The sequence below is a fragment of the Fusarium fujikuroi genome, chromosome FFUJ_chr03 (genome assembly GCF_900079805.1).
Source record: "Fusarium fujikuroi IMI 58289 draft genome, chromosome FFUJ_chr03".
Taxonomy (NCBI): domain Eukaryota; kingdom Fungi; phylum Ascomycota; class Sordariomycetes; order Hypocreales; family Nectriaceae; genus Fusarium; species Fusarium fujikuroi.
Window position 1 is genome coordinate 2,193,797 of NC_036624.1, and position 13,410 is coordinate 2,207,206.

The 13,410-nt window shown below is 49.3% G+C and overlaps 2 protein-coding genes; one reads left to right on the forward strand and one right to left on the reverse strand.

Annotated features, from left to right (window-relative positions):
* Positions 1-2,759: 2,759 nt before the first annotated feature.
* Positions 2,760-6,514, forward strand: FFUJ_02799 (related to Pst1p; the record flags this gene model as incomplete). XM_023574574.1 has 2 exons in its annotated part: positions 2,760-6,225; positions 6,279-6,514. 2 exons carry the CDS (start codon positions 2,760-2,762, stop codon positions 6,512-6,514), a joined length of 3,702 nt encoding a protein of 1,233 aa, XP_023427903.1.
* A 4,099-nt stretch (positions 6,515-10,613) lies between these two features.
* On the reverse strand, positions 10,614-10,975 carry FFUJ_02800 (uncharacterized protein; the record flags this gene model as incomplete). XM_023574575.1 has 2 exons in its annotated part: positions 10,614-10,787; positions 10,898-10,975. 2 exons carry the CDS (start codon positions 10,973-10,975, stop codon positions 10,614-10,616), a joined length of 252 nt encoding a protein of 83 aa, XP_023427904.1.
* Between the last annotated feature and the right edge of the window lie 2,435 nt (positions 10,976-13,410).

Sequence of the window (13,410 nt, forward strand, 5' to 3'; positions counted from 1 at the left end):
TATGATGATTCTAAAACCATGGTTTGATTCGGGCTGCGTAGCATTTTAGACATATCCAAGGATCCAGTATATTAAGAATGAAGCAAGGTTTCAAATCACATGTGAGGTGTCCGACGCATGCCAAATTTACCAAATCGATGCCTGCTTTATTTTTGGCAATATAATAAGCTCGTCATGCTGTCAGAACATAGATTGGGCCTGGGATGTGTAGGTAGTCAGTGAGCAGAGTGTAGGATCAGCGGACGTCCATATAATTAGCTTCGCAGTGCCCTGGGAACATGCATTTACTTATCAATGCATTGAAAGACACCTTGAACGCATTAGGGACGCTGAATAGTTCTGAGTCAATAGTCGTCTGACACGTTGGCGGACATTGACTTACCCGGCGCCAGAGGCAAGGAAACGAAGTTGTCTCTTATTAAGCAAGGGGTGTGATCCAGAGTGGTTTCATCTGATGAATTACTTTGTGGTGGTGTTGCAGAATGTATCCATAGGTAAGGTAAGTAAGGTATGAGACAGAGGCAAGAAACTACAACTGCCATTGCTTCCGATTGTGTGTATCTGTAGCTCATAATCTTAGGTGGTTGCACGTTGCTCTACCGGGCTATTTTGATGTCTCGTACAACGCTGCTTACCTAGTGGATAAAGCTGGATCGATTATCAACATCCACAGCCCCGCGACGGATTATTTCAAGGCTGTATACCTAGCTCTGTCAAAATGAAGGGAACATATGGATCCGTTCAAAATACCCGTACCATCATGCTTAAGAACCACTCACTTGTTAGCACAATACGCAGGACTTGGAACAATGCTTGACAAGAGGTACACATAGTGCCAGATGCCACATACAGGAATCCTTGCCTTGTTACCAGCCTCCTGAATTTAGCACGAGAAGAGGTAAAAAGTAAATGGAGCAGCAACAACGCTACCCACCGCCTCTTGATGCTAGTCTTTTTTTGTCTGGCCAAGTAGTCTCGAAGACATCTTCCATAGCTTGACAAGGGTTAGTACTTCAACGGTCAGAAGTCGAGATCAGGAATTGAAGACCAAAGGTTAGCAAATGGAGTAGATAACGCAGCGGTAAACTCTTCATGCAAGCACCCCCCTGCAGAAGCAAGAATATCTCGTATTGCATAGCATCAGCGCTTGCGACATATTCAAGATCCATTGTTAAGTACGGACTGGGTACAAATGAATTCCATGTGCGCCCATGGTAGTTTCCTAGCAGGCTTGCGGCGCGAGAAACAGAAGCTCCACTTATCCCCTGGAAGCCAAGGCCAACCTAAACGTGGGATCAACTCTTCCCTCTCTCCTAATTCTCACCTCATCCTCCGCGATAATTCTTAGCATTAGAGCTTCTGTGAGAGGAGGGGATACTTATCTTTGCATTGCCTTGCTTTGCCTTGCCTTGCCTTGCCTTGCCTTGCCTTGCAAACTGTCACTCGTTAAACACTGTTTCTTCTTCTTCTTCTTCTTTCTATTGTTTGTATTTCCCAGCACAGCCACTGTGCTATTCCTAATACACCGCCCAGTCGACTCTACAATCAACCTAACCGTTCAATAATTACTTCAACTGACACTACGGTATTCGCACTCACTAATACCGCCTCCTCTTCTTATCTCGACTTGCTTCCCGTCCTTTCGCCAAGCTGCAGCAATCCGGCATCTCCCACCCATCTTGTGTGGCCTAACTCTGCATTCCAGCCGTCGTCGACCCGGAGACACGATATCTGGTTCCTCATTCTTCCCAACACGCCGCTCAAATACCTGACCGGAGAACACGGACGCGTACAGGACTCACGAGACACGCAATTAAAGAGGCATCCCGTCCGTCACCCCACATTTCCGAAGCTGACAGGACTTGCGAGAAACTCACTGTTCAACGAAGAACTGCAAAGTCAATTGATCATCACCGGTGACGAGATCACTTGATACGAGGACGAAGCTCGCCGATAATTAAACTCTGGGTTGCTCCTCTCAAGTTCATTGGTTCCTGAATCAGTAAGGTGGCGCACTCTACTACCCGTGGCTGTGATACGTACCACAGTCGTACACCTTGAAACCGCTTGGTATGTCTTTTCTCACAAATCCTGGGTACAACATATGATTCCGAATTGCTCTGGTTATGCAATTTATCTTCATATGACCTTGGTCTGCTCTCTATTCCCATCACTCCATCCATTACGACGCTGTTATTTCGGTTGATGATTTGTTTGTCGTCATCCCACCCGACACCCATGCAGGCCAAGTGCTTCAGGTACCGCATTACAGTAAAAGGAACGACCTAACCGTATTCAGCTAGTGGCTAGATCCTCGAAATCCAATGCACGCCGAGAGAACGGGCATCGCCATCGCTAGCAATTTCCCGCATACGTGCTGCAGTAGCATTGCCTGTTGCTCAACTTGAATCTTTCAAACTGCGACTCTACACCTCGATCACATACATTCAACGACTCTTCTTCCTACCATCTTGACCACAGACAAACTCCACGACTACAGAGAACCTGATTTTTCGCATTTTCGGGTTTTTAGTCAGACGGATACCTCTCAGCGGACGCCTCGATTCGTATCACTCCCGCTCTCGACCGTTTTGAAAACGCGATTCTTCGCCCCTTGATATGGCCCGCACTTAATCCTGAGATGCATCACGAACAAATTCAATTCCAACGACCACGGCATTTGACCTCCTTGAGCAGGGACACGATACGGACTCAGCGGCCGGACACACCGTTTTAATATTAGGTGACGATTTATAGTTATGCGATTACCTTTCCAACGGCGTAGCCCATCGGCACGCCAAAGCCACAGCCTAGGTCCCGTTCTGGGTCCCAGCCTGGCGGTTTTAGCAGCTCTGGCGCCATCTCTCACACATGCCATAACATTCAGTCCTGTGCCGTCGCCAAATCTAGACTTCTCTAACCTGGGCAGGATCGGCATAGTTGGGGATTATGATGGAATTTCACTTTATGAATACGAGGGACAAAAAGAGAGCACTCGCAGCTCCAACGGCAGCGAGTCACTTCTGGCACAGATGCCCAACGGCGCCTTCGTCTCGATACTATCCACCGATGCGTCGATTAGAGCCATGTGCTCGTTCCAGCTCAGTAACGGAGATATGCAAGGAGTGGTAATTGGTGGTAATTTCACGAGCCTGGACGGGACGCAGTCAAAGGCAGTTGCTCTTTTCAACCCCAACACGACTGAGATCACCCCCTTGGACGGAATTGAGGGCGAGGTCAACGCACTATATTGCGACCAGGAACGAGACACGGTCTATGTGGGTGGCAATTTCAAGGGCGCCAACTCTACGAACGCCATTGCCTGGGTTGGTACGGATGGATGGACAAATTTGCCGTTCGCCGGCTTCAATGGCCCTGTAAAGGCCATCACAAAAGCTTCTAACGGACACATAATTTTCGGCGGAACCTTTACTGGTCTTGGAAACTCGAGTACACCCAATAGCTCTTCAAACCAGGTCATCAATCTATCGACAGCCAACATCACGGACGAAAATGGATCATCTGGTACCGACCCCACGGACATCGTATGCCCCGGTTCTTCTTCGACTCCTTGGTTATTACAAGACGACACACCGGGGTACTGGGAAGCGGATTTTTCTTTTGGATTTGCGCCGACCAAGCTCAGACTTCGGAATACGCGCCAGGACGGTCGTGGCACCAAGACTTTCCGCTTCCTTGCGTATCCTATCAATGGAATCATGAATTTGACCTACGTCGATTCTGAGAGTGGTAACAACATCACCTGTACTAGCGAGTGTCCACTCCGCGACGATGAAGATTACCAGGATTTCACATTTGTCAACCGCGTCGGCATGAATAAGTTTCGCATTGCTATTTCCGACTGGTATGGCAGTGGAGGTGGTCTGGAGTCTATTGAGCTATTCCAGAGTGACATCTTTGCCTATGCTATTACCGACTTCAACGAGCCCAAATGTGGTGGAGTTAAGAACCCAGCTTCGGCTACTCACACTGGGCCTTGGAAGGTTTCTCCCTCGCTAGAGAGCAGCTCCGAGTATCTGACTGCCGAGCTCAACGGTGACTATGACCCCGAAAAGATATCTGTTACATTCTTTCCCAACATCATAGAATCTGGAAACTACTCTGTCAACATCTACACCCCAGGCTGTCAAGCTGATGACACCTGTGCTACTCGAGGCCGCGTCAATATTACCGGAGTCATGTCAGGTGATGATGATAAGGATACTAATTTTACATCGACTTTATATCAAACAAACGATTTTGATAAGTACGATCAGATATATTTCGGATACATTGAGAAGAGCTCGGGTTCATTCACCCCCTCTGTCACTCTCCGCCCACTTGCAGGTCAAGATGTCGACACCCTTACAATTGTCGCTCAGAGGGTTGAATTCACTCTCACCAACTCCACTGGTGGCCTCAACGGTCTCTTCGACTTCGATCCTGAGCAAGCAGTAGTCAACGCTACTAGTATTGTGAACTCTCCTATCAATAAACTTGGCGCAAGTTTTGATAGGGCCTCGGGTGTAAGCGTTTTGGTCACGGATAGTAATACTACCTACGTTGGTGGCAACTTCACCTCCAAGGATCACGACAACATCCTCGCTATTATCGAAAATGACGATGTGAAGGAGCCTGGGGGCGGTTTGAATGGCGAAGTCTTCGCCATGTACCTCAACGCTACACAGCTCTATGTCGGCGGTGATTTTTCTAACACTGACAGCGGACCTGTGACTGGCCTGGATAACGTCGCAGTTTACGACACCAAGGAAGACAAGTGGGGTGCTTTAGGAGCTGGCCTCAATGGCCCGGTGATGCGTGCTGTCCCACTGATGCTAAACATCACTGCCGACACTCCTGAACTTGTGATTGCTTTCACGGGAGAATTTTCTTCATGCAACTCCTTCGCCAACCACGATGCCATTTTCGTGGATGGTTTTGCCATATGGGTAGCTTCTCAAGGCAACTGGTTGCAAAACATCGACGGCAACTACCCTGCTTTTGATGGTTCACTTACAGCCGCTGTCCTAGATATTCCCATGGACGGCGGGTCTCTGTACGCTGGAGCGCTCTCGTCCGCACAACTCGGTACAAACGGCGCCGCTACCCTCTCGGACGATGGTCTTGGTCAGTTCCCTCTCAAAATCCGTGCCGCTACTCCGTCGTCCAGCTCATCTGCACTGAGCCGTCGAGATGTTACTTCCTTCAATAAAAACACCACGGGCGTTGTGACTGGTATATTTTACGACGAAAATGATTACAACATCACCATCCTAGCAGGTCATTTTACGACCGAGTCGACAGAAGGCGATAAGTTACAAAATATTGTGCTCCTTGAGGATGACAACGTGGCTGGACTTGGTTCTGACATTTCAAATGGTTCTACATTTGTCGCACTCGCTGTGCGGAATGGTATCTTGTTCGCAGGTGGTGATATCAGCGGCACCATAGACGGAACAGACATCCGTGGCCTTGTTTCATATGATCTGGAGGCGAAATCTTTCAATTCGCAGCCTGCCTCTGTGTCGGGGGCCAACAGTACCGTCGCAGCTATTGCCGTCCGCCCTGGAGACTCTGGAGACGTTTATGTTGGCGGCTCATTCGATACTGCGGGTGCATTGGACTGTCCTGGTCTCTGCACCTACAATGTCAACTCTGGCCAGTGGAACCGTCCAGGCAGCGAGCTTGAGGGCACCGTTTATAGCCTCTTGTGGTTGAGTAACAACCAGTTGGTCGTTGGCGGTGATCTCCGCGGTAACGGATCTGACCAGCGCTTCCTTGCCAGCTGGGACGCCAACTCAGAGTCCTGGTCAAACTTCCCCGGTTCCGAAGACATTCCAGGGCCTGTTGCGGTTATCTCGCCTGGATCAATCGATTACGACCAGCTTTGGGTTGCTGGTACTTCGCTCAAGGATGACAGTGTCTATATCATGAAGTATGACGGTGAGAAGTGGCATGCTGCCGGACCTTCCCTCTCTTCAAGCACCATCATACGCGGCTTGCAGGTCTTTTCGGTGACTGAGGATCACGAAACCGCCGACTTGTTGGACAAAAACCAGGTTTTGATGTTGACAGGATCCATCGACATCACTGGCTTTGGAGCTGCCTCTGCAGCTCTCTTTAACGGCACTACATACCAACCATATGCGATGACAATCAAGGCGGGTGATGGTCCAGGCACTATTGCTGGCATCTTCACCCAGCGTGACAGTTTCTTCAAAGAAGGTAAGTGTATCACCGATCTTGCGGGTAAACAACCGTACTAACCTCATGTTAAGAGAAGCATATGGCCCTAGGCTTTGTGGTTCTTATCGGACTTGCTATTGCGCTTGGTCTGATGCTCCTCCTCGTCCTTTGTGGCATTATTCTCGATCGCATTCGCAAGAAGCGAGAGGGCTACGTCCCTGCACCTACGTCCATGTACGACCGGGGCAGTGGAATGCGACACATCCCGCCTCATGAGCTCCTCGAGTCTCTCGGTCACGGGCGAGGTGGTGCACCACCGCGTGTCTGAGCAAATAAGAAGAAAGAAAAGAAAAGATTCCCGATTTCTGGGGTTTGTTGTCATTTTAGCAAGCTGCATACGTGTCTGATCTGATACCTTTGGCGTTCTGGAAAGGTGTATGGGGTTGTTTTCGGACCAGGGAAGTCCATTGCTATTTTCGAACATGGAAATTCAATTCAGGTCCCCCAGCATGAGCATATGGGCTCTTGACACCAAAATTCGAAACCATGTCGTTCAAAAAACTTCGGCTTAAAACCACGTCCCTACTTCGGCTGGATTCTGGAGGGGGGCCATCTCCAACGGCAACCAGTTTACCTCGACAACTTCGAGGTATGTTCTCCCAGTACCTCACCGCATTTCTCTTGTTTATGTTTTTTTTTTTGTTTTTGTTTTTGTTTTTTTACTTCACTTCATGAGGTCATGACCCACCGGTTAATGTGTACCTGTTTATTCTTCCTCGTCGATACCATACATAGGTGCCTTTGTCGACCTGCCGTCTTTTCTCGCTGTATATTACCTTCTGCGCAGTTTCCGACCCCTGAACTGCTGAGGACCTCAGGTTTTGTACCTTTGTTCCTCTTTCAAACTTCCGTTGCTGTGAGGGCGCTGGAAGGAGAACTTGAATCACTTGAGGGCTCGGGATAGTTATCTGGTGGCTCTAGTTGAGGATGATTTGGTCGATGGCGCTGGGGTTAGAAGAAGCCATCTAGCAGTGAGCATGGCGATATGATACTCAGCTGACCTAGAGTAGCTTAATTTGAGTGGTTATAGTCTCCTAAATGTTCCCATCTTCCATGCAAGTGACTTGCTGCAGAGGAGACATTATGTCTGCAAGATTTCAATGGACTTCTCCCTGGGGGTTGAATAGGAGCAGGTCGACACACACACATTTATATATATATCCATTGTCTTCAATATTCGTAATCTACAACTTTAGACGGCGGCTATATCTCCGAATTCAAGCATAACTCTGGGTGGCTATTTAGTAATGCTTGTTGGTGGCATGGATTCTTGAGCAGGAGAGTTGTAAATTTCCCTTTTCACCAACTACCTTATTGTTTCTTGCAACATTGTGACCTTTGTGCCTGTTCCTTTATGCTCTTTCGGTGGTGGGACTATACAAATGCGCGATGCTACGTAGCATAGTATTTGAGTTCAAAATCGCACTCTTGTCAGCCCATTCTTAAAACTAGCCTTGACTCTGTCTCAGAAGCAAGTGGCCGAGGCCACACCGATTGGAGCTTTGTGTTGTGAAAGGCTGGGGAGGGGAGAGAGCTTGTCTTACCCTGTTCAGACTTGTCTTGCAAGCTTCCTCTGTCGCGGCAAATGGAGAACACTCTGGGGTAAAACATAAGGGAACTCTCCCTAATGAGTTGACGGTTTCCGTTTGGTCGTTAACAAGTGAGGCGGACGATATCTGTTGGTTGAAGCGGCTATGCACGCTTGACACAATTGGGCTGCGAGGATGCTCCTTGCTTAGAAAACAGCTCCCGCTTAAGTGACGCGCCCCAAGACCGGCGTTCCTGGCCCAAAGTTGATGCTATAGCAGTAAGCATATCAATATTGAGAGGGTCTCATGCCAGAGATGTTCATGTCATTAAACTGTTTAACTACACCTCGATGTCTTTGTTCAAAGATTACCCTAGACCACAGGCGTCGCATCTCTTGTCATATGCCACACATAATACCTAGTAGTTACGAGACCTAGGTAGTATCGCTCTTTCTCTCTGTCCCACTCTACATGCACCACGATACCTCTTCATGGAAATACATACACAAAATAGGGCGGGGTTTCGAGGGCTCAAGACTCACACTGCCACCTCAGCAAGGTCGAGTGTCGTATCGTGAACCCTGTGATGAGTGCCAAGGAAACTCTGTTTCCTTCAAAGTGGATCGGATCGGGTTCAGTCAAGACATCGTCCTCGGAAGCACAGAACCGCCGTATGTGATGCAATGCTTATAGCAGACCAATAATGGCGGCAGCTAAAGGCAAGGCACAAACAACAACGACAACTACCTGACGTTAACCTAACCTAACTAAACAGCCTTGCCTGCGATTGTGCTGAGGCCTTACCCGGGCTTGTGAGTTGTGAGGGGCATTACTCCCTAGCCTCAAGTTAGGAGCAGATCGATGACGCTGCAGACATACCTTACACCCCGCCGCAACCCTCTTGCATTTGTCTCTGGTTAGGTAGGCAAAGAGATTCACTCAATGGTTGGTTGTTCGCCTTTCCCCTGCCTCTGCCCAGTAATGACAACCCGAGCAGGATTCCAAGGGTCAACACCAACCTGAAGTCAGCATGCTCCATGACGCAAACTCTTCTCCTTCCTCCCCTCCTCCATTGTCAAGCGCCGGCCAAAAGCTGCAAGGACGGATGCAGTCCGAAAAGCCAACTGCATCACGGAAATGGGGCCTTACCGGCGCCGCCACGGCATCATTAGCAAACACCCAACGGTACAGCACCATACCTATTATCTCGAGTCTTCTGAGTACATGTACATACAACATAATGAACTTATTAAGCAGCGACGACACGGGATGCTCCATGCCAATGGGCAACGCCTGAGGCAACCACAGCAACGTCTAGTCCGGAAGCCAAGACAACGCGTAGCCTAACAGTGGACGACGTCGATACTGCAGGTGCTCAGAAGGAACAATATGAGATAAACGCGCTACAGGGACCATTGCCGGTGGCGATAGTGGACGAGAGGGTGTGGAGTTCACATTTGCCATATGCAAGATAGAGCCCATCACTCCAAATCACTCTACCGCCAGCGCCGCGGTAGTTGTGTTGCCCAGTGAATGATGGCAATTGCTCGAATCCCATATAATAGACGTACGGTGTACGTGTGGTTGTACATATCGCCTTGGCAAAAAACATGGCGCTCTGGGAATGCCAAAGAGCCAGATAAATCGTTCCGTTTGCATGTCTCGGCGATTTTACGGGTGCATTAACGCCTCCTCTGTTCTACCAAACGCCGCATAATTTAACATCGACAGTGTTAATGGAGCTGTGTAAGGTAGACTGAGTGAGTATCGGTTGACCACTGGGACGTTTTCAGGGGCGATAGAATGTCGAGTCAAGAAAAGGTGTTGCAGAGCCATGACATGACTGATATGACATCCATGACCAAGCGACTAGTCCGAATTCTGCCTCTTCGAGATAAGTGTATGTACATACGACTTCTAACGGATGCTATCAAGACAAGGCCAAAATGATTCAGTTGAGCAAAAACGACCGCCGCTTCTCTTGAAGGTGTACTCCGTACCGGGGTAGACAATGGGGGAGCAGTGGGCCCCCGGCACTCAGTCGGTAGCGCGCTTCTACTTCTGCACCTCCAAAAGACTGACTTGACTTGACCAGGAGAGACAAGGCGGGAGGCGCGCAGGGGTTGGCCAAGTACCGTGAGCTCAAGCCTAGACGAGCTAAGGCAAATTGAATGGAGCCTGGCAGAACAAAAGATCCTGAGAAGACCCCAGTAACAGCACCCAACAAGGTTCTGATGGATGGGGACTGAAAGGGCTCCTCGACCTATCTGCACCCTTGGACACACACTACACACTCCTGTTCCTCCCAAGTGACATGGGACTGGCTACTGTACACCTGTGGCCTGTCCGATGTCATGTAAGTGATGGCCTCATCACTTCATCAATCCCTAGTTTGCGGCGGACATCTCAATATCTTCTCAGCCCTGCCCCTTGTTGGCAATGGTACCAGCTGAAAGGTCCTTTCCATCACAACCCTGTTATGTATTATGGCGCCAAGCGATTACCCCCTTGGGTCACGTTGGTTGATAGAGCCGCTAGCAAAAACAACGTTGCGTCTGCGGTTGCAGTCTAAATGTGCCTACTGCCCAATGGAGCCAGAGTTGGTCCATTCGATAAACACGCTAGACATCGAGACGATTGTGCCAGGGGCCTCGTCTAAGATATCGGATATCCAAACACCAAATAACCTTCGATGAGATGAGACACGTCTACGTGACCTGAGTGCACGGGTATTGTTTTTGGCTTCTTGACGATCAAATGTACCCGAATACTTGGAATCACTTTTCCATACAGTGCCTCATTCGTGAGTTCAGATTGGAGTCAAGGTTCATTGTACCTTCATGCTTCAGAGCGGACATGAATCCGAGTGGCCATGAACTTCATATTTGGTCTTCGAATGAGCAACGGGCGCGACAATGCGCACGGTCGCTCGAGCGGAGGCTCCTCTGTTGTCCAACAGCCTCTCCTAAAAGCCTTCTCCCTCAGCGGACTCGACTTGACAAGTGACAAGAGCTGCCGCGTCAGCTAAACCTCAATGATTGAATCAAGCCCTGGCTCTTGATGCTCTGAGACCCAACTCAACTGGGTCCATGCCATGATACCTACTCTTCCGTCTTCCTCACCAGGAACCAGTCTGAAGAGCCAAGACCCGCTCTCGGGATGCCCAAAACGCTCATTGTCTCCACCCCATCATAGGCCATCATGAACAGGTGCCTTCACCCGCTAACCCGTCTCTGAGCGGTTCATGTTTTGACTCGTGCGTCTGTTATGCTTCTTCTCCTGTGGCACCGGCATTGCAGCGTCCCGAGCTGCTAGTTGCGCGCCAAACATGCACCGGCTACCTAGCCCCACAGCCGTGTCCTTCCAGTCTACCAGTGCAGACACGGCTGTATCTAATTGCCTGTCCTGCTACCGGCCTGACTTTGCTCCGGACGCACCGGCCGAGTCTGTACACAGAAACAGAGGGGCTCTGCGCTGGTACCTTGCCGCGATACATTGACATCGCAGGTTCATCTAAACTCACGCGGGACCGGGATTGATGTAAATCCACCGCTGTGAGAAGGGCGGGATGCCGCGGAAGAAGTTCCCTGGGATTGATAAAAGGAGATTAAGATTGAGGCGTCAGATCGAACAACACAGGGGTAGGTCTTGGCAGCGGATTGGAAGCTCCCCAAAATGCTGGGGAAGATGAGCATCACTCCTCTGCCAGGCAACTCAATGGCCCATTTTATCTCAGCTGTTGGTACAGTACAATACAGTGCTGTAACCAGTTCCCAACAGGATGGTTCAAGGAAGATTCATCTTGACGATCACCGCTGCACTGGTGCTCAACACGTGTTACGTGGATTGAACGTCAGTCCGTTCGTCAACCATTGCCACGGGTTCATAGAAGCCAGCAAAGAAAGATCTACATGTCACCATCTGGGGTGACTCAAAGCGTCGATGCATATCGCTCGAGGTTATTCGAATTTCGTATGTTTTAGTGCCTGTCCAGCATAGCACGTCAACACTAGTGTCCCAATCTCGTTGCAATGTCATGGTTCACGTGAAATCCCCTTAGACTTGTACTTTTAGTGATGATCTGAGTACGACGTGACTGGTGGGTTGCGATGAGTCTTTGTCTTGGGAAGAATGAATCGTGGGGGCAATATTCAAGACCATGTAAGGTCCTGCTCTCTGGTATTGCCAGTGTGTAGATAGAGAGCTGGGATCGAGACAGAATGTCGAGCCGTGCATCACAGCCTGGAATCATTGCCTCAATGCGTGCTTGATACACGCCCTGGGCATGGATTGAAAACTGTTGCCTGGACGGTGACACTTATCTAAGGTTGTATGTCAGAACATACATGGAGTGACGTTTGTGATCATGGGTTTGGGCCAGTCTGGGGAAAGAAAACACTACTTTGAGATGGCAGGAAACAACTCGAACTCAAACCAGCGCCATCGGCTCTTCTTTCGCTGTAATATCACTAAATCCACTTGCTAATCTTGAATGCGAGATGATATTTGATGGAACAATATCCAATCGATAAAGAATCAAAGCTGAAGCAAAGAAGATAGTCAGGTGTGCCGTCGGGGTTGCAGTCGTTGACCGGGAATATTTTGAGGCGGGCTGGGGAATGCTGGTAGATTCTGAGACATACCCCTGCAACAAGGTCAGCGTTGAATGGCTTGATTGCTCCATTCATGGAACCGTAAACCCATAATTTTCACTCTTGATGCCCCTTCAAATCTTCACGAGCAGTGAGCGTTTTCCAGACTCATAACCACCAGTTCGGGCAGTCCGATATCTGCAACCCAAACCAGGACCTGCTTGCCTTCGCGGACATTTTAGCCTTCTAGAAAACACAGGGAATTTGGCAAAGTGCAACCTCACAGCAGCCCAATCGAAGTTGAGCAAGTGTGTAACGTGGGCGACGTCTGTGTCAGCTCGCCTGCCAGCCCCGTAGTGATCGACAAGTCGTCAATCTCGGGTATCAGGGCGAGCTAGATGAACCAGTACAAAAAAAAAAACATGCGTTGTATTGCAAGAGCGCAGGGACCGTGTATCTTAAGGGTTACGTAAAATAATGTAATTTTACAGTTGTGAGTATTGTAATATTGAAAGTGGTGCACGGGGCGAGAGTTGCTTCCTGGGAAGCCCATGTTCTAGACACTGTTTCGTGTGCTCAAAGAGCCGGATCGACACCACGAAGACAACGCTTGTCGGGATAGTGTCGGCATCGTTGACAAGGTGCAGATTCGAATGCCGGAGGGTAATGATGATCGCAAGATCTGGGAGATAATCACAATTAAAACCTCGCTGGGGCCCCTTGCGCAAGTTATGTTTCAAACATCCCTTTTCGGCTTGCCCTTTTCCAATTCGGAATAGTTGGTTCCATTAGGTCTTTCCCGTCAGAACATTACCGTCCCAGCAGCCTGTACGGAGTAGGAGGCTCAGCTGGAATCCAATGAAGGCCAGAGGGCAAGTTCCTACTCACCAATGCGTAGCACCGAATTGAGGGCTTAATGATCTTGCCACGGTTCATCGAGTACAAAGCCGTGAGAATATTCTTTCGGCTGTGAATTCCGGTTCCCCCCGGACGATTCAATACAATGACTTTCTTTCTATAAGAAAATACAGAAATTGCTTTTC